This window comes from Gossypium arboreum, chromosome 3 (genome assembly GCF_025698485.1).
Source record: "Gossypium arboreum isolate Shixiya-1 chromosome 3, ASM2569848v2, whole genome shotgun sequence".
Taxonomy (NCBI): Eukaryota; Viridiplantae; Streptophyta; class Magnoliopsida; order Malvales; family Malvaceae; genus Gossypium; species Gossypium arboreum.
Genome location: NC_069072.1, coordinates 133,079,477 through 133,104,817, shown reverse-complemented (window position 1 = coordinate 133,104,817; position 25,341 = coordinate 133,079,477). Strand labels below are relative to the sequence as shown.

The 25,341-nt window shown below is 29.9% G+C and overlaps 2 protein-coding genes and 1 non-coding gene across 3 annotated transcripts; 1 reads left to right on the top strand and 2 right to left on the bottom strand.

Annotated features, from left to right (window-relative positions):
• Nucleotides 1-4,404: 4,404 nt before the first annotated feature.
• Nucleotides 4,405-4,486, bottom strand: TRNAS-AGA (transfer RNA serine (anticodon AGA)). The gene has a single exon. It is a non-coding gene; the product is annotated as a tRNA-Ser (tRNA).
• Nucleotides 4,487-9,755: 5,269 nt separating this feature from the next.
• On the top strand, nt 9,756-12,114 carry LOC108475211 (uncharacterized). The gene is made up of 2 exons (XM_017777195.2): nt 9,756-10,342; nt 11,782-12,114. The coding sequence occupies exons 1-2, from the start codon at nt 9,918-9,920 to the stop codon at nt 11,945-11,947; spliced, it is 591 nt and encodes a 196-aa protein (XP_017632684.1). The 5' UTR covers nt 9,756-9,917; the 3' UTR covers nt 11,948-12,114.
• A 1,519-nt stretch (nt 12,115-13,633) lies between these two features.
• LOC108475404 (uncharacterized) lies at nt 13,634-16,094 on the bottom strand. The gene is made up of 7 exons (XM_017777367.2): nt 15,663-16,094; nt 15,199-15,268; nt 14,829-14,884; nt 14,610-14,685; nt 14,466-14,502; nt 14,175-14,289; nt 13,634-14,083 (listed from the first exon to the last, which is right to left on the bottom strand). The coding sequence occupies exons 1-7, from the start codon at nt 15,947-15,949 to the stop codon at nt 13,843-13,845; spliced, it is 882 nt and encodes a 293-aa protein (XP_017632856.1). The 5' UTR covers nt 15,950-16,094; the 3' UTR covers nt 13,634-13,842.
• Between the last annotated feature and the right edge of the window lie 9,247 nt (nt 16,095-25,341).

Genomic DNA, 25,341 nt, shown 5'->3' with positions numbered 1-25,341 from the left:
TATTGTTATTATTTAGTCTAAATAGTTAATATTGTTTAGAGGTGTTTAATCGATTAACTGACCCGAACTACTATTAACTGAATTAACTGACCCTTTTAAATCCTTAACCGTTAACCAAACCGAAATTTTTTTAAAAAAAATTTACTGAATCGAACTTTTTTGTTAATTTGGTCGGTTAACCGAATTAACCGAAATTTATATGTTTTCTTATTTTTGGTTTAAACAAGTATAAAACATATAAAAAATTAACCGACTTAATCAACCGATTAATTTATGTTTTCAAAAAATTAACCGAACTGACCGAATACTTATTTATTATCATATTATTTATTAAATTCGATTAATTCGGTTAACCGATTGATTTCGAACTGAATTAACTGTTAACCGAACTTCCAAAAAATTATTAATCAACCCCTGACTAAATTAATTCGGTTAACCGACCGATTAACCGAATTCGGTCAGTTAACTGAATTAATGCAGTTTTACCCAAAATTTGCACACCCCTAATATTGTTAACTACTTCAATCAATATGTTAATGAGTTTGAATGAGTGCTTTTAAGAAAAAAATATTAATCAATATTTTTAACATTTTTTTTATTGTTACATGACTTCCAAGTGAATCTTTTTCTTTCAAAATGTCATAGTGGTGAATTTAGTAGAAGAATTTTTTAACAGTGGTGACTATTGCACCTAAATTTTTAAAATTCAGAAAGTAAAAAGACTAAATTCTAGAAAATAAAAGTAGGGGACCAAATTCCAAATGTAAAAAGTGTATAGAGATTTAAAGCATATTTTAACCTTCAAATTTTTACTCTATAATTTGATAAAACAATTAATCAATCTAATGCAAAGAGTGGAAACCATACTAATTGTAGCGACGTAAAAAAAATTCTCTTTCGGTCGCTAATTGTGGTGATTTATTAAACATTTGAAAACCAACTTTCGATTTTATTAACAAAGGAGTCGCCACCGATCTTTTTTCCAGTGTGACCGGACACCTAATAAATCATCCTTTTAGAAAAGAAAACTTATTCTTGCACAAAAATGAAGGCGAATTTAGGTCTCGTCAAAAGCCAAAGTAAAGTTGGGTTCGAGTCGATTCTGCGAGAAAGGTATTAGCACCCTCGCGACGCCCAAAATTGGTATCTTATTAAACAAGTATTGTCTTAATTTTCAAAATTGCAAGTTCAAAGTAACATTGAATCGTGATCCAATCAAAACACGAAAAATTTCAAGTTTCGTTTTACGTGCCGTTTTAACACGAGTCGATTGATATTCACCCAACATAGCGATGAAATCGATGACTTAATATTAAATCGGCATGTTGCCTTATTTATTGAAATTAAAAATTATGAGTAAAACATTATTTAAAATAAGAATTAAGTAAATAATACAAAACAACGATGCAATTAATAATGAAATATTAAAACGAGAATATTAAAACAACAATATTAATATTTACAAAAAAATAGAAATGATGTACTACCAATATAATAAGAAAAATAATATATTCATAATGACAATAGAAAATAACAATATATACATAAAACATACATATACATATATATATATACATGACATACCAAAATGAAAATATACAACATATATTAGAAATATTAATAACAGAAAAATATATTTTATATATATATATGCTAACGACACTACATGAATATGTACTTATATGTATTAAAAATATCTACATATATAATGGACATGTACTAATAATGATAATAAGAGTAATAATAAAAGACGATATATACCAAATAATACATAATAATTTAAAACAAAATAGTAAGTAACAATAGAGAAAAATGATAAGTATAATAATAAATATAACGATATATGAAAATAATACTATATAAAGAAAAGAATATATATACTCCTATAATAAAATATGTGTACTAATATTAATAATAAGTATAATAGGGATAAAATAAATATAATAATATATACATGATATGGTATTAAAAATACATATATATATAATAGTATTTGAGTATGTACATGAGACAATATAAAATATATACATGGAAATATACAAGAAGTATACAACTAATAACATTAAGAATATATATATAATATAAATATAATATATACAATATACACATATGATAAAAACTATTAATATGTACATGTATATCTACATACACATTAAGTAAAAGTACTAATGCTAACAATATTAATAATAAATATAATAATAGATATATATGCATACAATAGTAAGAAACGGAATATAAAGAAAATATATATATATATAGCTAAACATAATATAATAATAACAATATATAAAATAATAGTGATAACAATATTACATATATAACATGATTAATATTTAAAGCTAAATTAAATAGCAAAATAATATGAAATCTAAGGTAAATACGAAAAATAAATGAAAAAGAAGAGAGAGGAAGAGAGAAGGAGGGGAAGGGAATCGCCAGGGGCAATCAATGGTCGACTTTCAATTTGTCAATCCGTCATTGGCGCCGCCACCATGAAAAATGTAATTTTTTTATATTTGTTTTGTATATATATTTTATTATATTTTTTATTATGATGTATATATATAGATTAATAGATTCGAAAAAGGAAAAAAATAAAAATAAAAATAAAAATAAGAATAAAATAATAAAGAAGATAAAATCACCTTTAGGTATTTTTGAAGATAAATTCTTTGTATTGATCAAAATTCCTCCTCTCTTTTACATGATTTTTGAATGGCTTTTTATAGCCATCTTTACATGATTTTCTATTTTTTTTTCTATTTTGTAGGTGGTGGTGGTAGACAATCGGAGGAAAAATGGGGCAAGTGGGAAAGTGGTTAGGTGGCTAGGTTTTTTATTTTTTATTTTTGGTTAGGTTTTTTTTTTCTTTTTTTTTTTGGGGGTTAGGTTTTTTTGGGGGCTTAATGGGCTTTTGAATTGGGTTTAATGTTTAGGTTTTGTAATGGGTTTGGGTAGATGTAAATGGGTCATGAGTTAAGGGTTTTAGTGGATTTAGAGGTTTGGTTGGATTTTGATGAAATCGGGCCCGGACAATTTGGGCTTCTACACTAATTAATATAAATCTTATGTTCAGAATTTTAATCTGAATTTTCAAAATATAGTGAGGGCTATATTTTAGTTTTAGGTTAGATAAAGCGAATCAACAATGGTGATTTTATGCTTACAGTATGCTATCGGTTGTTATACTATGCATTGCATTTATTTTTTTGTACTTTAATTTGATTTTTTTTAAGATTAGTTTGATGTTGTTTTTGTGGTTAAAGTGCTTTTGAAAATCTATATTTAGAAGAAGTATTTTTAAAGAGTGTCGTGAAAAAGTATAATTTGTTAATTTCATATGTTTGATATTGCTTCAAAAATAATAGTTTAAGGTTAAAATATTCATTTGAAACATGACATTGAAAGGTAAAAGAATCTATATAATAACAATTACTATTAGTTGGATAATAATCATTACTATTAAATTAATATTCTGAAGGATATTTTAAGTAATTTAATTTAATTTAATTTAATTTAATAAAAAAATTAACTGCTACTGTATAGTTAAAATTAAAATTAAAAATTAAAAATATAAAAATTAAAATGAATCAATTTAAAAATACGTAAAATACAAAAATTAATAGCAAAATTTCAACAAAACATAGAAACTCAACATTCCTCGTGGAATAACGGTGTGTTATCTGTTTGCAAATGGTTTTATTCGTTTTGGACATACATTAGGATGTATTAATTCAGTCCGATTTTTGTTTTAAAATTATAATATTTTAATTTTCTAAGAACTAAATCAATCTAAATAATCATATAGCTTAATTATTATTAAAAATAATTATATGGCATAACGATATTTTTTAATTTAAATATTTAGTATACAAAGAATAATTTCCACTTTAATCTTCCCATTTTAAAATCAATTTAATTTTGTTCAACTTTTAATTATTTTTAGAATAAAGTTATTGGCATGATTTTTTTCCTTTTGAAATTAAAAATTATTTTCAAAAAGAGCTAAAGCAATTTATTTAAAGTTAACATATAAATATAAATTTTAGAATTGAACTAAAATTGTAAATTTTATAAACATTGAATGCTAATTTTGTTGAATATTTTATATTTAGGAACAAATTGATATAATGTGTAAACAATAGAGGGAAAAATTTGTTATTAGACGAATAAAAAAGAACAAATAAGCTTTGATTGACCGAAATGTTTGATTTCGAAAAGTTTGAAGACTAAATCAAAATAATTAATAGTTCAGTGACCAAAATAGACCAAATGCAGTAATGTAATGACCATTTTTATAATTTACCCCTTTTTTACATAAATTAATGAGACCAAACAGAATATAAATTAATTTTGTTTTTATTTAACCCATATATTGAAGAGGTTTGTAACAAAAAATTAATACGTGAGCGGCAGGATTCGAACCTGCGCGGGCAAAGCCCACATGATTTCTAGTCATGCCCGATAACCACTCCAGCACGCCCACATTGGTGTGGACGTTTCTTCCTTATCTTTTTAATACCTTCTTCAGATATTTACTACATAGTGTATCAGTAATGCGGTTTTATATTTTGTTTTACTTTTTTTATGTTATATTATTTATTAAATACTACATCCAGTTTTTTAAAATTTACTTATAAAATTAAAACAGTTTCATCAATGTGCCCAATAAAAATATATTAATATTTACAAGTTTCTTTAGTTTAATATTAAAATAGCTAAAAGTATGTGGCAGATGTCTTATTTATAAGGTATCAAATTAGTTCATTTACACTTAAATGTATTAATTTTATCCATGTACTATTAAAAAGTCGAATAAAATTAAATTGTGATAGAGTTGATATTTACTATTTAAAAATAACATGAAAATTATTATTTTTCATTTGCAGTTCAACTTTAAATAAAAGATTTTATTTCCAAAACCATAAAATCTATAAAGCTATTAACTTTGTTAGACAGTAAAAGTTAACTCTACTAAAATTTGCCCTTAAATGATTTCTTTTAATAATATATAAATTAAATTAATCCATTTAATAATAAAAAGGACTAAATTAATAAGATTTCTATAACATAGGGACCTTTCAACTACTTTCACGTATTAAAATACTATAACTCAAATATGTACCAATAATAAAAGTTGTCCACAATATAATATAATTGCAGAATTTTGAATTGAGGATGGTTGATTAGGATGCCGCTTGAGAAAGGAAAACATTATTTATCGGGTATAATGTTAAAATATGTTTTAAGTCCCTATATTCTTTATACATTTAAAATTTAGCCTTTCAATTTTATTTTAAAGAAGTTTGTTTTTCTACTTTTTAAATTCAAAACACAAATTTATTGTTATTTTTAATATCAATATTTTTGGCCCTTCTAATATGTTTAAGTTTTAAATTTAATTAATATACTTTAATTTTTAACATAATTTGATCTCTATATTTTTTAATGTTATTAATTAGTCCACTTGGCAAGTGTTTTTCTTTTCTCTTTTTGGATTTGCCTTTTTTTTTAATATTATAAGATAATAGTCAAATTTCAATTGACCCTATTGTAACGCCCCAATTTTCGGGAATCCTGTGAATGTTGGTATAGGTTTAATTATGTTAGTGGGCCTCTAGAAGGCCCAAGCTTAAGATAGAACCCGGTAATTTTAGTTAATTTTTGTTCCATAAGAAAAATGGAGTGAAATTATGAAATAGGACCTATGTGAAAATGTTTGAAAATGCTATAGGCTAAATTGAAGTGGTCAAATAAATAGGAGTGCAAAATAGGAGGATTTGCATGACAAACCTCCCATTTTACATGAAGTGGCCAGCCATCATGTTGTTGTAGACAAAATGTGCACTTGATATCCATAATTGATGGTACAAATTGATACAAATTGATAATAGGTTAGGTAAATGTTCCATGATAATAGGTTAGGTAAATGTTCCATGATAATGGGTTAGGTAAATGTTTCATGATAATGGGTTAGGTAAATGTTTCATGATAAGAATTTCATGTCTTTTGTATTAAAGAATTAAATGGATGAAATATGAAGTTTTATTAAAAGAAAAAGGGGTGAAAAGAACAAAGTTTTGTTCATCTTTGTTCATCATAGCCTAAAGTTAGAGAAGAGAAAGGAGAGGAGAAAGCTCTTAAATGTTTGGTCACTTGGGGAAGAAAATTGAAGGTAAGTTCATGGTAGTTTGCTTCTATCTTGATGTTCATGAGTTCTTCTTGATTCTACCTTAACTCTTGAAGTATATTTTGATTTTTGGTTGTGTTGTGAGCATTTGGTCATGAATTAAAATGAAGGAAATGGTTGTTGTTTCATGTTCTTTTGATGAAAAATGGAAGATATGTGAAGTTGAGCCAAACAAATGAGCATGCATGTGCCTTAGATGCTAAAGGGAAAAATCGGCTAACATGTTGTACTTTAAAATGATGAAATGGAGATTATGCTTAAGTAAAAATCATAGATATGTGATGATTGATTGGTGATATACATGTTTAAATAACATGCATGCAAGATAGGTGTATGAAAGACTGATTTGGTAATAAATCTGCTTGGGACAGCAGCAGTAACGTGACTTTAGAAAATCACCATAAATTGTGAAAGATGAATTAGAAGCTGAATAAATTATGTAATTAAAGATTGTTGAGTCTAGTTTCAAATTAAATAAACGAGAACATATTTTGAATTCTGTACAATGATAAATTTGATTCGTAATGACGAGTGGTCAGATTAGTCAAACAGTGAAACATGCGAAACTTTGAGAAAAATCTGGTATTGATTGGCCAAACCAAAAATTCTGAAAATTTTATGGATAGAAGATATATGAGTCTATTTTCAAGGAAAATTAACGGAACTTTATTTGGAGTTTCGTAGCTCCAGTTATAAATGATTTAGTGACTGTTGCTCAGGAAGACAGCTTGCTGTGAAATTATGATTATGTGGTAAACATTGACAAAAATTTGTTAATGAGTTACTTATTGTTTTCTTATAAGCTTACTATGATCTGTAGGTGTGGTTGGCCGAATATTGTAAGGGGTTAATACGTAGTTTGTATTTGAATAGTTAGATTAACGTGTTAGTAATCCAATTGTAGGCGGTTCGTGTGTGGATCTCAAAGATATCGTCGCAAAACAGTGTGTAATTAACACCTCTTTCTTAGTCTAGATCGGCAAAAGTCGAAAAGCCGAAATGTCGAAAACCGGTATTTTGTAGATTTGCGAGTGTGCGAATGCTCGTGAGGTAAATCGATTAATGTTTTTGGTAAGCTGCAATGTTTGGACTGCAAAGTGCATGATTTCTGTGCCCTCGATATTTTTGGGCTTAATGGGCCAAAATTGGAATGATGGGCCAACGGGCCCAATTCGGTAAGAATCCTCGGTACGTGATTTTGTAGTACGTAAAAGGTAGAAATATGCATGAAAAACCCTAAAATAGATAAATTACTGAAATACCTTTAAAAGTGAAAAATTTACAGTTTTACCCTTAGGAGATAAATTACCAAAATACCCCTAGGGTTAAATTGACCTAAATGCATGTTTGATGTTGTTATTTATCGCATGCCATGTTGTTATTATCTCGATGCATGGACTGGGATATTGACGGAGGAAGTCTTGAAAGTGGCTTGTCCATGTCTTGGAGGCTTTGCCTCAATTTATGATAATCGAGCAAAGCAAGGTCGCAATCTGTGGAGTGTTAGGTGGGTGGGTTGAGCTATTCCCACATGGAGTGTAGGGCTGGTACGGGTGGAGTGTAGTGGTTGGTGGGTTGAGTAGTCTCCCAAATGGGCTTGCATATGTTTCTTGATGTTGCATGTATTTTGAAATGGGACTATGGGCCATCTTGTTATCTGAATAAAGGGCTAAGGCCCGTTTATTGTAATCTGAAAAGGGCTCGCCCAAGACCACTTATTACTGAATGGGCTTAGGCCCAATAGGCTTGAGCTGACTTGGGCTTTGAAATGGGTTTTCCTTACACATCGAGTTTCCCCAAACTCACCCCTTTTATTTTCGCTCACGCAGAAATCCCCAACCATAGAGGGCTTGAGTCGTGAGGGAATTCGGAGTGGCCACCCGCTCGAAAGTTTGATTTTCTTCGTGAACTGGACATCCTTTTAATTACGTTTGAGGTTTTGGGCTTTTAAATGTAATAAGGCCGCTTATTTATTTTTGATGGTTTTTATATGTTTTATTAATATAGGTAATATTTATATTTTAAATGTTGAAATTAGATAGCTTTAGGGCGCGTTTTCAAAAACAGTAATTAATTTCAAAATAACACGAAAACAAGCAAAGCTTCCGCAATGAAGATATTTTCCAAAATTAATCACTTTTCCTAAAAAGGATTTAATCAAATCGGTTTCCTAGAAATATACATGACGTTAAGGTATGGCAATGGCGGTTTGCATGTCTAGGATTGGATCCGAAGGGAGTTTGGTACTTAAGCAGTCCGATGGACTCACCTCCTCTTTCCCGGTTTCCTACCTGGTGCACAGCTTCCATTCACTTTAACCTATAATGAAATCATCTTTTAAAACACTCAATAAGTTTTCTTTCTGGATCGGAAATGTTTTGAATGCTTCGATGTTGCATGTCGGATCCGACCATAACGTCTATGCCGGGTTTGGGGTGTTACACCTATAGTTTGTTCAAACTTAAGGTTGAATCTATACACTTAAGTTTTTTTATTTAATTTGATTCATCTATTTTTATAATGTCATTATTTAGTCTAAATAGTTAATATTGTTAATTGTTTCAATCAAAATATTGACGAGTTCAAATGAGTTTTTTAAGAAAAATCTTAATCAATATTTTCAATATTATTTTTATTGTTATATGACTACCAAATGTTTTTTTTTATTTCAAATGTCACAACGGTGAGTTTAGTAGAAGAATTTTAATGGTGAATTTTAAACTCAAAAAGTGGAGAGACTAAATTTCAGAAAATAAAAGTAAGAGACTAAATTCTAAATGTATGAAGTGTATAAAGACTTAAAGCATGCTTTAACCTTCAAATATTTACTCTATAATTTGACAAAACAATTAATGAATCCAATACAAAGTGTGAAAACCATACTAATTAATATAAATTTTAGGTTCAAAATTTTAATCTAATTTTTCAAAACATAATGAAGGCTATATTCTAATTTTAAGTTAAATCAAAAGAATCAACAATGGTTAAAGTCTACTATTAGTCGTTGTATTATGTATTTTTTAGACTTTGTATTTTAATTTAATTATTTTAGGGTTAATTTGACATTGTTGTTGTGATTGGAAAAAGTGCGGTGAAAAAGTATAATTTGTTAATTTCATGTGTTCGATATTGTTTTCAAAAATTATAATTGAAGATTAAAATGTTTATTTTAGACATGATATTAAATAGTAAAAAATTTATATAATAAAAAATAGTATTAGTTGGATAATAACCATTACTATTAAATTAATAATTTAAAGGATATTTTAAGTAAATTAATTTAAGTATATAAACCATATATTATACAGTAGTAACATGATAACAATTCCTCGTCGAATAAAACAGTGTCATTTGTTTGCAAATGGTTTTATTCGAATTTTTTAAAATTATGATATTTTAATATTCTAAGAACTAAATCAATCTAAAATAATTAAACCCTAAATCCTAAATTAAATATAAATTTACTATTAAAATCAAATCTCAATTTTCTGGATTTTGTTAATTCACTAAATTTAGTCACCTTCTCAAAATAACTCAAAAGCCACCAAAATCTCAACCTGTTATTCACAAAATCAAAGCTAACTGTTTGTTAACATGGTTAAACTTCCCAATAAGTTCATAAACCCTAAAAAATGATCCCATCATATTTCATGCCATTGTTTTTCACCACAATCCCAAACATCTCCTTCACGGTGGTGTTGGTGATTCTTTTCGACCGTGGCCAATCATGGTGACTTCACCTTCACGGTCACGAAACGTAATGGTGGTGGTTGACCCGACACCGCAGTCGGCAGCAGCCCTCCAATACGCTCTTTCCCATGCATTGGTAGAGCAAGACAAACTGATCCTTTTCTACATTGAAAACCCTAGTTCGTGGAAAAACGCTCTTGCCACCTTCCTTCGGAAATCGAGTAATTCTTCATCCTCGGCTCCAAACTCCATCTCCGAGGGAGCTTTCGGTACCGACGCTGATTTTCTCGATCAAATGAGACGCGCTTGCGAAGTCGCTCAGCCAAAAATCAATATAAAAATCGAGAAAACCGACATGGATGGCAAAGATAAAGCTAGTGTGATTCTTTCAAAGAGCAAAGATTTGAGAATTGATCTCATTATCATAGGGCAAAAACGGAGTCTCTCTTCGGCAATACTCGGGTGAGTTTTCATACACCTTCTCTTTCTATTAACTACTAACTTAACCTAAATTGATTTCAAGGGATGACAAAAATCCCCAACCCCATCATATCTGATTTGCTCCGATGATTTTTCAATCAAATTTCGAGGGTCGATTTTACTTAAAATTTGTCTGCCTCAATATATTATTTCTTATATAAGAAATTATAACATTTACTTTGATTTTATGATTTTTAAAATTTTTTATTAACTTTGATTTTTTACAAGATTTTGGTTTCTCTTTGTGAAAGAAAAATAAAAATATTATAAAACAATATTTAAAATTTTGAGGTGGGATTAAAGAAACTATTTCGAGGTTATGTAAGGGTTGGGGATGAAAATGCTTAATAAAATCGAGTTCGAGGTAGGATCAAGATTCGGGCGAGTAAAAAAACCGTTTCACCTTAATCACAGGTGAAGTTAGAAAATTTTTTTAAAGGGTCAAAAGTAAATTGTAACTTTTACGATAATAACATATATTTTTATAATTTTTAAAAGATTAAATTATATTTTTATTATTTTTAGGGAGATTAAAGTGTAATTTTATCTTTACTAATTTAAAATTTTAAAAGATCTAAATAAAAAAATTTTTATTTTAAGAGGAACAGTCCTGCTAGCCCCCTAACTACGCCCTTGGCCTTATACATTGCCATCCCTAAAATTAGTCTAACAAATTAATACTGATGGATAAAATTTTGAAATATATGAATACAAAAACAAGGAGAAATTATTATATAAACGCTTCTCATCACATCATTATAGGCTCAATCAATTAAATGATTCCACGTAATATTTCTTTACATGTCATAATCTAAGCACAAATCTTCAAGCCATTTTTTATGTGTTAAATAGAGTTAATTTTTTTTTCTTGTTTGCCTCTTCTATTTGTAAATATAGCATGTAAAAAAAATATGATGTCGAATCGTTTAATTGGTTGGTTTTATAGTTAATGTGGTGGGAAGGGTCTATATAATAATTTATCACAAAAGGTATAGGAGGTAATGGCTTTCTCTCCCTAAAATGATAAATTTTTATTAAATTCTTTAAACTTTAAGAAATTTCAAATTAGTATAATGATAAAATTATATTTCAACCCCTAAAATTTATGATTAATCTCTTGGCCCTTTAAAAATAATTTTCTGACTTTGTCTCTATTTGAATACTCTATTATTATCAAGAGTTTTACTATGTTAGTGTCATCCATCATTTGTAAAGTCACCAAACCCTTTTTTTTTCAAATCAATAAATATTATTTTAAGATTACCTATATTTTTTTTATATTTTGAAAATTTAAAAAAAGACATAAATAAAAATGAGATTTGACATTATAATTATATTTTTACATTTAATTTTTATAATTTTGTTATATATATATTTATGTTGGATTAACTCGGCTTCTTTTGTGCAATGTAAAAAAACAGAATTAAGCGACAAAGTGGGTCATTAAAAGGACAAAAGGCAATAGACACAGTTGATTATTTGATTGAGAACAGCCCATGCTCATGTGTTGCAGTCCAGAAAAAGGGTCAAAATGGTGGCTATGTTCTTAACTCCAAGACCCATAAAAATTTCTGGCTTTTGGCATAAATATATATATGCACTTTACTTTTCAATCAAAATCTACCCTTTTCTATTTCATCTTATAAAAATTTCAATTTTAACTCCTTTTTTGTCATGAAAATGTTGTAACTTCAAAATTACGTGGAAATTGTAAATTTTTGGTCAATGGAAATCATCGGTTCTTAATAGCAAAATTCCTATGGTGTTCGGAAAATTATTTAATAATTAAATTTGGGAGTAATTACTTGTAATTATATAAAGGTGACAGGTAATTGTAATTGATGTGTTTCATTGAATTTGGTGTAATTGGACAATCTCTAATTTTAGAAGGTTAGAATTAGAGTAATTATGCAGATAATTATACTTAAATCTAAATTTTTAAAATAACTTTTATACAAATTATAAAAATTGTGTTATAAGCATAGATACTTATAAATGTTTGGGATGGTTATGGCTAAAAATTCTTATATTATAAATACTAAAAAAATTATATTATAAAAATAATTTGTGTATTTTATAAAGTTATAAAATTATAAGGTCAATGCTAGTTATGCAAATAGAAAATGTTTTCTTATAATGTATTGTTGGGTATGATGAGAAAATGATATAAGACACAAGCACCATAGACAACTCGCGAACTCTTTAAATTGAGACATTCAAGGCTTCGAAATGTGATTGAGAAGACATTTATTGTTCTAGAAAAAAATTATTATATTAATATCACGATAGTGTAACATAAAAGATAAGCTTGGATCGTATTAGCATGTTGCATATTTCATAACATCAACCATAAGTGGAATTGAGATTATCTTTACCTTGTAGAGAACATGGAAGAAAGAGATCTTAATAATCTTAATTAATGATATATATTCAAATTCAGGTGACGATAAACTTAGTTAAATTTGAACAGATGATGATAATGAGCATATGTTAAATATTGAAGAGTGAATAACCCAAAAAATATGCAGTAGAACAATTAGATAAAATTACATATATTGTTTATTTTTCTTACTATTTTTATTAGTAACTGTGTTATCAACTAATATTTAGACTAAATTCATATTAAATTTTTATATTAACTAATATTTTAAAAATATAAATTATGTAACTGTTTAATTACAAATTGGATTACCAAATATAACATAAAGAATTACGATGCGGTTATACTCTTATAACCAAACACGTTTAAGGAATTACAATTCTTTGTACTGTCCAAACATACCCTTAATGAAAATGAAAAGTTGTTTTCAAAGGTTTTTACTCAATTGTGAGTGTTAAATACGATATATATTTGCAAAGATATATTATATTTTTCTAATTTTTCATGTATTTAATTTGTTGTTAAAGGATATTCTTATACCCAATTTCGAATATGAAAGGATAAAAATATGAATGATAACAAATTTAACCTTTAATATTTACATATTTTTCAATTTAATCCTTATTCCTTTTTAGCTAAATTTGATATAATTATTGACTAAAACCCTTCTTGGCAATCCATTGTTCATCATGCTATTTTTTTAAAAAATTATGACCTTAATATATATTTTGAATTTTGAATTTTTATGATTTTTAGATTATTTGTTGACGTTGTGTGACATATAAAATAAATAGTGACATATCAACATAAATTATATGTAGATTATCCAGTGGATTGTCACACCAACATCATTAAAATTAATATTTTAATCAACATTTTATTAACAAAAACAATTTAATTCTTTTAAAAGGTTAATGACAAATTTTAATTGAAAAATGACTTTGTCAATGTAGATGTTGGGAGCCAAATTTATAATTACGACAAAAAATAAAAGTCTAAGCAACATAGTAAAATAGTGCTGTTTTTTTTTTTTTTTTTTTTTTTTTTCCCTCTAACCAAACATAATGATAAAGGAGAAAGGAGACAGGAAACTACATCATTTTCACAGTTCATCACGCATTGGTTGCTGTAACGGGAGTCCTTTACCGGGAACTACATTACCGTCGAATCGACCTTGGTTAATACCCTCTTCTACAGCTTTGCGAGCAAGCTCTGGTTTTCCGGCCATACCGGCCTTTATGGCTGTGGTAATTGTCCTTTGCAACTTAAGTATGCCAATACGTTTTGAAACAACGTAAAGTACAGCACACGAGAACAAGATGAATCCAACTACGAGTACAATCCTGTCCGGATAAATCGCAGCAATATAAGCCGTGACATCCTCAGATCAGTAGTCACTACTAGAATATAAAGGAAAATCTAACTTGTTAATACCTGTCAATAACATCATGGCGTTGCATTGTGGACAGTAGATTCCGAGTTCGCGACAACAATGAGCGGTGTCCCTTATATTCACTTTCAGCCTTCTTTAATACTCCCGTTGATTCCTCTACACATTCAAAGCGTAAAATATAAGCAAACAAATCGTATGCACGTAACGTCAGTCATCTCAGTTTCCGACAAACATGATAGTGTCATTTGCAAGTACCGAATTTTGCAACACCGCACTATTTTTCAGAAAGTTCCGTTAAATAAACATTTCAGAATAGGGATATGAACACATACCAAAAGTCATGAGTGTGTTTGTGCTTCTTTCGACCTCCTATACACACGTACATGTAAAGCAACAAAACCATAAGGAACCACATTATAAGACCATCGATGATAAATAAAAATGAGGAAACGGAAGACAAAAATCATGTTACTAACCTGAACCATCAATTGACGGGTACGGCGAAGGCTCTCCGTAATGCTTTCTGCTGCAGATGTCATCCCCGCCTTTGTCCTGAAAATGATTATGAATTATAAACATGCAGAAGATTACTCTATTTTTTGTTCAACAAAGCTACCGTATAAAATACAGGGATTCTAAGTTGGTTGCAATGTCAATGAACACCAAAGCAAAAGAAAAAAGAAACTAATACATACTGCAGATTGCGCCGACGAACCGTGGATTCTTCTCCACCACCCAGCAGAAGTTCTCTCTACAAAACATACATAAATATAACGTAATTAACAACATGTCTATCAAGCTTTATATGGAAACGTAATGATCGTAGGACACTGTCAAAAACAAAAAGATCTTATACATCAAAGGGTCATCATCAAGGAATTGCATTGTTTTTATTACAATTGCGGACATAACGAATACTATTACGGTCAATTACGACACAGCAAAGTGAACCAAAACCACAAAGAACGACAATTCATGGCTATTACTATCAGTGGTACTGGAAACAATCCCAGAAAGTACAAATTTGAAGCAAAATCTCAACGTTAGCAAATGGAATTTACTTACCTCTTTTTGAGCAGTTTTCCTCATATTATCCTTTGCTTGCAAATTCGCATTCCTCAGATTCATTCTCAAACTAATCACAGCAATAACAATGAAAACCTCATTAGTAATTGCAATTAACATACAAACAAGAAGCTTTGCTAAATTGCAACTAAACCAATGTTACCAAGAACGCAGATCGGTCCGTACAAGGAACGAAAGTTGGAATGCAAATCTGCTACTTATATGAAACGTAATTCAATAGGGTTAGTCTTCTACAATTACGATATCCGATTTCTAGTAACAAAGCTAAATCCAAGTAACAATAATAAGAAAACCACGAACATTGGATTTTGAAGCTTAAATCTTTTGAAACAATAATAAAAAAAGTAAAACCCAGAATCAAATAACCAAAAATTTCGCATCTTTGATTCGAAAATCTCAAAAGTGTTTGTGTGTGTGTTGGGGGGGGGGGAGGTTAAATTTACCTTTGGGATTGACTTCTCCAAGTTTTGAGCAAAGCTTTAGCAGACTGGACCTCATCATCGGTAGGAAGTTGTGGAGCGAGAAGATCGAGATTGAATTGCAATGAATTAAGAAGAGCCAAACCGTCTTGAGCCAATCCGTTTAATCTGGGCAACGAATTTTTGTTCTTAGTTTCCTCCATTGTTGAGTTCCCATATTCCTGAATCTCTTTTATATGTTGTTGGGTTTTTGAATAGGCTTCGTCCCACTCTTTCTTTGTCTTCTCCACTTCTTCCACCACCTTGTCCATTATTTCTGTTTTTCAATTTTCGTTGGGTTTTTTTTTGTCTGTTTGAGTGATGGGAAAATTGAATGGAAAATTTGGGGGAGGTTTGATTTCAGGTATCGCCGATGACAGGGAAGGGAAAAACCGTGAAGTAGACTTTAGATATTAATAAAACGTTACCGTATTGTTATTTGGTAATTATATAATTCATAAAGGTATAATACTAAATTTAGCTTTCAATGTTTATATATTTTGTTAATTTAATTCTTATTATTATTTAATTAAATTTAATGATTAATCTTAAAAAGAGTCAAATCATTTTATTTAATAGAAATGTGGATTAAAACTCTAATTTTCTAATGATGTTAACGTGTAGTCTACATATATTTCATGTTGACATGTCATTATTTATTTTATGTCATGCCAATAAATAATTTAAAATATATTTTAAAAATTAAAATTCAAAAATATATAAAGTTCATAAAAAAAAGTATAGAGTACTTGTGGATTGCCATGTTTAAAATATTAACGTTTTAGTAAGTATATTCGTTAAAAAGCCAATAATTTAACTGTTTTTGAAAGATTGATGATGAAATTCAACTCTTTTAAAAAGGCTGAGGGTCAAATTTAGTTAAAAAAAGAATAATGGTCAAACTGACAAATTATGTAAATGTTGAGGGCTAAATATGATATTATACTTGTAATGAACTGGTTTTAGTCATTGTCGAAAAATGTAGTTTTGAAGTCAGATTTTATAAATCGAATTATAGGCAATAGTAACCGACTTATTGAGTGATTAAATTGTAAAAATCATTAAATATAACACAAAGAATAAATTGCAAAGTCTCATCACAAACGAGATTTGATTAAAGAAATGGAAGACGCCTTATATAGCCATCATTGCTTCATGATTATTGCCATAAGATTCATGGCCATTCTTTTCGAGTTAGATAAGGAAAATTAGGTTTTAGCCCTTGGATTAATAATGTCTAAAGATTAATTAAGTTACTAATTGCCTATAGAGTGAGTGGGAGAGAATGAATATTATCATCATCTTCTTCCCATTGCCGTTTATGCTAAAACAAAAAATAAAATTTTTTTTTTCACTAATGTTCATGCCATTGTCGAACGTTAATTAGCAACGTAGGTGAGTTCTTTCTTTGATATTTTTATAAATTTATGATAATTTAAGCTTGATTTAGTTAGCTCAAGTGATGGATTTCTCAATTGTTAAATTTATATCAATTTGTCATTGTTGAGTTCATTGTTAAACTAGTTTAGATATGTGAATTAAGTTTGAATTTGAGTTATGTTATATGGTTAAGTTTGTGACATTAGGGGACTAAATTTAATATAATGAAAGTTATTGAATATCTATACTATAGGTCGAAAGCTTGAGGTCTCTAGTGAATAAATATGAAGTCGAATTTTGATTTAATTGAGAATCTCGAAAGATACAAGCTTTTTAGATATTAAAGCTTCGAGGGACTAAAATGAATAGATTGCATTTCATATTTAATGGATGTGCTTCTATGTTTGATTTGTGGAAGTAATAAGTTTTCAATAATTAAATTTATCGTATATAGCAAAAGTCGCGGTCGAAACATTTAGGAATAAAGGGAATGAAAAAGACATATATGAGTTGCCCTAATTTGGTTTGTGCTTCCATGATTTTATTTCAATTTATGTCCTAATGTAATAATTGTTGCTTTCTATCATGAATATAAAAATTTAACCATGATTAGATGATTTGTGAAATTATGACCAGATGGTTATTGATTTGTTATGAAAATGTATATTTTTAAGTAAATTTCCTATTAAATGGTTTAAGATAGAGTTACAGGTATAGTTGGCATACTATAGGATCCATATACATCGATATTGTAGCACTAATTGTGTATTACTTTGGTTGTATACCGATGAGTGCTAGACACGTATTACTACAATTATATACCGATGATCCAGGGTGATTATATGGTATTTGGTGGTCTAATATATATATCTGTCTTAAGTTCATGTTCAGTTAATAAGGGCTACAATATAAGTAATTCATAATGATTCAATTGTTATGTGAATTCACTACAGGAAAATAGACTTTTAGCGGTGTTTTTTTTTGCCTTTAGCGGCGCGCAAAAAACGTCGCTATATTAGTGCCACAAAAATTAGCGGCATTTTTTAAAAAAAGCGCCGTTAAAAGTACAGGTCTATAGCGGCGTTTTTTATAAAAGCGCCGCTAAAGACTAGGACCTTTAGCGGCGCTCTTATAAAAACGTCGCCAAAGACCAGGACCTTTATCGGCGTTTTTTTTAGAACGTCGCTATTGCTCTGAATTTTAAAATTTTGGCGGCGTTTTTTAATAAAACGCCACTAAAAACGCCGCTAAAGCCCTATTTTCCTGTAGTGATTAAAGTATTTGAATAGCTATGATTGAGTTGATCATTTTGGACATTGATGCCAACCAAATGGTTGATAGCATGTGAAAGATCATACAAATTGTGTATTTATGAGTCTTGGGGGCCGATGAAGTTGTAAACGAATTGATATATTCGAATTGGTAAAATGAGATAAAAATTATATGCAAATTCTTGAGTCAATGCTTCTTGATGTATACTTGATTATATATGTAAACGGGTCAATTTGGCCGGATCCACACCAAAACCAAAATACAAAACAATAATAAACCAAACTAATAAATAATTAAGTCCAAGTCCAAAGTCCATAACCCATTACAGACCCAAAACCATTACAGTGGCCCAAAACCCAAATACTTAGAATCCAAAACGGACCCAAAATGCTACAAACCCAGCTCGATGACCCAACACAACAGAAAAGGCCCCAAGGGCCTGTTACTCGAACAACCAGCCAAACAGAAACCCTAAGGTTTCCACTCTAGCGCTGCAGCCCCCAGCCCACAGCGCTGTACGGCCTCCTTGCTCCATAGCCACGCCCATGCCTCCACGTCAACGAGCCGTACACCACAGCTAGCCCTGTACCTCCATGCCTGCAAACAAACAAGAGAACGACAGCAAACACTAAAATTTTTTTATTTTTATTCTTTCGAGTTTCGGCTATAAAGCGAAGAGCTTTTCAATGTATTTTTTTTACGCATATTGAATACAAAGAAAGCAGAAAATTTTGAGAAGGTGATTTTTGTTTAAATTTCTTGAAGTTTTTGCATTTCTTGGGTTCATTTTTCTTCAAACCATTTATCATTACATTAGAAAACAAAGAAAAAGTGAAAGAGGAGCCTTACCTTGCGAATGGGCCACAGATTTCTTCTTTCGCTTCGTTGAAATCGAAGCCTAAAAGGGATCTCAAGGCTAAAAAGCCATCCTCCCAAGGTTCGAATACACTGGTCGCCGATTGTAGTGGCGGATCGGCGTTTGAGCAAAAGGGGATTAGAGTTCGGCCAAATATGGAAAAGGGGAGTGCTTAGTTTTTTTATTTTTGGTTACTAAATGGTTAAGTGTATTAGTTTTAGGGTTTGTTTTTGGTTTTAATAACGGATATAAAACAACACCGTTTAGGGCCTGTTTCAGTGGCTCTAAAACGGTGCCATCTTGGCCAACCCGTTTCGACCCGACCCGATGGCCCCCAGGATCCGCGCGTTTCCGAGGAGAGGGGATATTTGCGCGTTGGTCCTTCCCCTTTCGCGCTAACATTCAATTAGGCCCTGTTCACATTTTCTTTTTTTTTTAATTTATCCCTAAATTTCGCGTATAAATGCAATCTAATCCGTGGCTAAACGCAGCGTTTTGGGATTTGGTTTATTTCCAGTTTTGGTCCCTATGCATTCGCGCGCTTTGAGCTTCAATCTTTCTTTTAATTTCAATAGTCTATTTTATTTATTAAGTATCCTTTTTAGTTTAAATTTCTTTAATTGAGTCCTTTCGATTTGTACAATTCATTACTTTTAAAATTTATTTAATACTTATTTTTATATTTATATATATATATATATATATTTGATTTACCATGATAATTTTACCCCTTTTTTATATATAAAATCTTTATTTTAAGGCTTTTTTATATTGTATTGTTTTAAAAATTTCAGTATAATATTCCACTTAAATGTTCTTATATATTATTAAACATATGTAGCTCATGATAGAGTTTGATTTTATTCCATATATATTATTAATCCTATGCTACTTTACATGCATAATTCCTTTTAAACCTATTTATATATATTTGTGTGTGTGTTTTTAAACCCATTATGTATATGATTCATATCTCAAGAACATATCTTATTATATATATTTTAGAACCTTTCATATTTTTTACATATTATTTAAATTATCTTTTATTATAGGTACATTGTCAATTTTAAATAGATGTATCATTTTTTAAAACAAAAATATTTGGGTATGTTGTTTGATTCAAATTTCTCCCTTTATAATATCTTTTAATAATCATTTATATATTATTAGTTTTATTTTATACATGTAAATTAATTCAAACCCTAGCATGTATAGTTCATTTTAAATTTTATTATTATTATTAATGGTTTTGAATTGTTGCACATTATATTGACTCCTAGTGTTCGTATTGTTTTGTCTATTATGTATTGTTTTTAGTTTTCATTTCATTTCACACATAACTGCTGCATATTGTTTACTCTTCATTTGTATTATCATTTCAATTGTGATTCATCTATATTTGAAAATTTGTTGTATTTCCTTCTAATATGTTTCTTTGGTGAATTATATTTTAGTTTCTTATTAATGTTTTAAATAAGATATGAACTCATTGCCATGATGTGTTTATTAATTCATTTTTTATGTTTATACTATTATTCTTCGCCAAGTATAGTACTTTATTTGTGCGTATTCTCCCATGTTTATAATTTCGCTTTTTGTTTTATAATTTCAAGTCAAATTAATGCGTTTTAAGTTGGTTTTACAATTATTCATTTGAAAATTCCTTAAAATGAAGGCAATGTTTGATGTTTGAAAATTCAGGAAATCGTGCCCTATCGTGCTGCGTTTCGATTTCATGTTTATTCAAAATAATATATTCCGTTAGAATTTCACTCATGTTTTCTAAATTCTAAAACAAGGCAATATTCAATGTTTGGAAATTCGAGGAATAGTGCCCTACTGTGCTGGGTTTCAGTTTTTCGTTGGACTAAATAATTGGGCATCCTTTTGTAATTTTCAGCATATAAGCTTTTAGAAATCGGAATTGATCGTAGTTTCGAGGGCTTAAAGGATCGTGTCCTAACGTGCTGGATGTGATGCTGTATTCCTTTGAAACAAGCGAATCTTGATGTCCAATTTGAGTCATTCAAGTGTTTTAAAAGAAATCATATTTCAAAATATTTTTAGACATAAGGACATTATTTATTCAATTCGGTACCAGTTTTAGGCGTAGCGAGGGTGCTAATCCTTCCTCGTAAGTAACCGGCTCCCGAACCCGTTTTCTCAAATTTCGTAGGCCAAAATTGATTTAAATGGAATAAAATATTTCATTAAGGTGATCCAATCACACCAAAACAAAAGATTGGTGGTGACTCCACATTCGATTTTAAAAGTCAATCCCCGTCCATTTTTTTTTAAAATTAAAAAATGGTTTCGACAATATATATATGAAATTTCAACTAGTTTATATACTTAATTTGATTATGCATTGTTTTTGAATTATGTAAGCACCATTGAGCTCTTTTGCTTAGCTTGCGAATTTTTTTGTTTCCGTGTATAAATGACGTTTAGGTATTGAAATTTGGGGTAGATCAACAACATACAAGACTCAAAATTTCAGCACAACAAAGTTTATGAAAGTATTTTGAATATTATGTTTTGAGTTGGCATGTAACTAATGTCAAAGATAATTTTGAAGTCTATTTTTATGCTTGGTATCCATAACACTAGTGTTTGTAATCTAAAAAACCATATTTGTATGTGTGTTATGGTGTGGTTATATGAACATGATTATAAAGGCATGCTATGATCTTTACTAAGTTTGAAATAATATTTCATGTATTGTTAGATTTATTAAAATAAATCTAAAATATAACTTAATAAACCAGGATTTGTCATGTCAAATAATCAAGAATAAATCAAGAACAAAACTAGATGCGGAAGCGTACCTGAATCCATGGATTCCTTGAAACTTTCTAGATCTTGGGGATTTGATCTTCCAAATTAGCACACAAGAAATTCAGAGAATATCTACTCTCTCTTTCCTAATGATGGGATATTAGAAAAGATATCTTGTGTATAATTTGGGGACCATAACCCTAATATTTATAACCTTAGCATATTACTTCTAATCAAATTCTAATTAGCCCATCATTAATTAGAATTTAATGAGAAAAGTATCTACACATATTTGACCCATACTTTATTTAATAATTAAAAGCCCAATAAAATTCTAACCAAATTAGATCACTTTTAATTTGGGCTAACCTATCATGATAGTAAATAATAACACATAATTATCTTTATTATATATGTAATGTCCAAATTTTCCAACAATCTCCCACTTGGACCACATATATATACTGATTACTTTATAATTACATGTCATTATATAACCTTATGAGCTCAAAATTTTACTATCATATCCAAAAGGTATTTCGAACAATCTCATCCATTAATTATGTTAACATAGAACCAAGGCGACTTTTGTTACATATATCGTAACTAAATCCATCCATGATCATGTATATTAACACAACCAAATGACATAGATCAAGTATGGATGTGTAGCATGGAAATTACATGCAATATGATCTAAACATGTCTATTTCCAACTGGTCCTCTTTAAACTTAAGTGAGGTCAAATTCAAAATAATAAACAGAGTGAATAAACTGAATACTTCATTTTTGATCAGAAAATAACCAAATACATAAATGTATGAAATATAAACTCCTACTAAATCATGATATCCTCAAACAATGTAACACCCATGTGAGCAGTGTGCTCATGAAAGACCTTAGGTGGTAAACCTTTTGTGAGCGGATCCGCTATTATGGAGTTTGTCCCAATGTGCTCTATGGATATTTGACCATTTTGCACTCTTTCTTTTACAACTAGGAACTTTATGTCAATATGCTTTGACTTAGATGAACTCATGTTGTTATTGGAATACAGCACTGCTGACTTATTGTCACAAAATAATTTGAGTGGTCTTTCTACATTCTCCAAAATGCGTAGCCTTGTGACAAAGTTCCGCAACCATATTCCATGGTTTGATGCCTCATAGCATGCTACAAACTCTGCTACCATAGTGGATGAAGCTACAAGTCTCTGTTTGACACTTTTCCAAGATATAGCTCCTCTGGCTAATAGGTAAATATAGCCTGGTATAGATTTCCTGCTATCTTGGCATCCAGTGAAATCAGAATCAGAATACCCTATGACCTCCAAAAGATCTGATCTCATATAAGTAAGCATGTAATCTTTTGTTCTCTGAAGATATCTCATAACCCTTTTGGCTGCTATCTAATGGTCTATATCATGGTTGCTTAAATATCTGCCTAACATCCAACAATGTACGCAACGTCCGGATGTGTACATACTTGAGCATACATTAAACTCCCAACAACTAATGCATAGGGAATCTTTTGCATTTCCTGAATTTCAAGGTTACTTTTAGGGTATTGAGTAAGACTAAATTTGTCTCCTTTAGCGACAGGTGTGTCACCTAGTCTACAACTCTGCATGCCAAACCTTTTGAGTACTTTATCGATATAGCTCTTTTGTGATAATCTGAAAATACATCGATATCGATCTTGATGTATCTAAATTCCTAAAATAAAGGAGCCATCCCCAAAATCTTTCATCTCAAAATGCTTGGATAAAAACATCTTGGTTTCGTGCAATAAGCCTATATCATTAGTGGCAAGCAAAATGTCATTAACATATAGAACCAGAAATATGCACTTACTCCCATTGAATTTGTGATACACACAATCATCAAAAATATTCATCTCAAAACCAAACGAAATAATTATTTGATGAAACTTGTGGTACCACTGACGAGAAGCTTGTTTGAGTCCATAGATGGATTTTGTCAATTTGCAAACCATATTCTTTGAGTCTTTTGATCAAAATTTTTTGGTTGCACCATATAAATTGTTTCTTCAATGTCGCCATTAAGAAACGCAGTTTTAACATCCATATGATGTAACTCAAGATCAAAATGAGCAATAAGCGCCATGATTATCCTGAAGGAGTCTTTTGATGAAACTGGAGAGAAAGTCTTTGTAAAATCAATACCTTCTTTCTGAGTATATCCTTTAGCTACAAGACGCGCCTTATACCTCTCCATATTACCATTTGCAGCCCTCTTGGTTTTAAATATCCATTTACAACCAATTGGTTTTACACCTTCAGGTAATGAGACAAGTTCCCAAACTTTATTGTCTTGCATAGATTTATACTCATCTTTCATGAAATCAATCCATTTTTTAGAATTAGAACTTTTCATGGCTTGATGAAAGTTGATTGGATCATCTTCCATCATTCCATTATCATCCTCATGTTCTTGGAGAAATACAATATAATCATCTGAAATAGCATTTATCCTTTCTCTTGTGGACCTCCTTAATGGCACTTGTTCTTGAGGTTGTTGAGTTTGTTCTTCTGGAACAATTACCTCATTTTGAATAGGGAGTTGTTCAACATTGTCTTGTAGATGTTCTAGATTCACTTCTTGATCAATGATAGGTATAAGAACCTAAACATCGTCAAAAGTGATAGTAGGAATTGAGTTAGAACCCAATTCCTCCTCAAAAGCAATGTCTCTAACTTATTTCTCCCCCCAAACTCAACATTCTCAAAAAATGTTGCAGTTCCCGTCTCAAAAATATTCCTTATTATGGGATCATAAAATTTATAGCCCCTAGATAGTTCAGAATAACCAATAAAGTAACTTCTTACTGTTTTGGAGTCCAATTTCTTTTCATGTGGCTTATAAGGCCTTACCTCAGCTGGACATCCTCAAATGTGAAATTGCTTTAAACTAGGATTTTTACCTGTCCAAAGCTCATAAGGTGTTTTTGCAACTGCTTTATTGGGTACTCTGTTCAAAATGTAAGCTGCTGTCTTTAATGCTTCTCCCTAGAGGGACTCAGGTAAGGTAGAATGAGCAATCATGCTCCTTACCATATCTTTAAGAGTTCTATTTCGTCTTTCAGCTACACCATTCGTACTAGGTGATCCTGGCATGGTGTACTGTGGGACAATACCATATTCCTCTAGAAATTTTACAAATGGTCCTGGACATTGTTCACCTGAGCCATCATATCTACCGTAATACTCACCACCACGATCAGATCTAATATTTTTAATCCTTTTGTTGAGTTGATTCTCAACTTCAGCTTTATAAGTTTTGAACACGTCCAAAGACTGAGATTTCTCATGAATGAGATATAGGTACCTATAACGTGAGTAGTCGTCTATGGATGTTA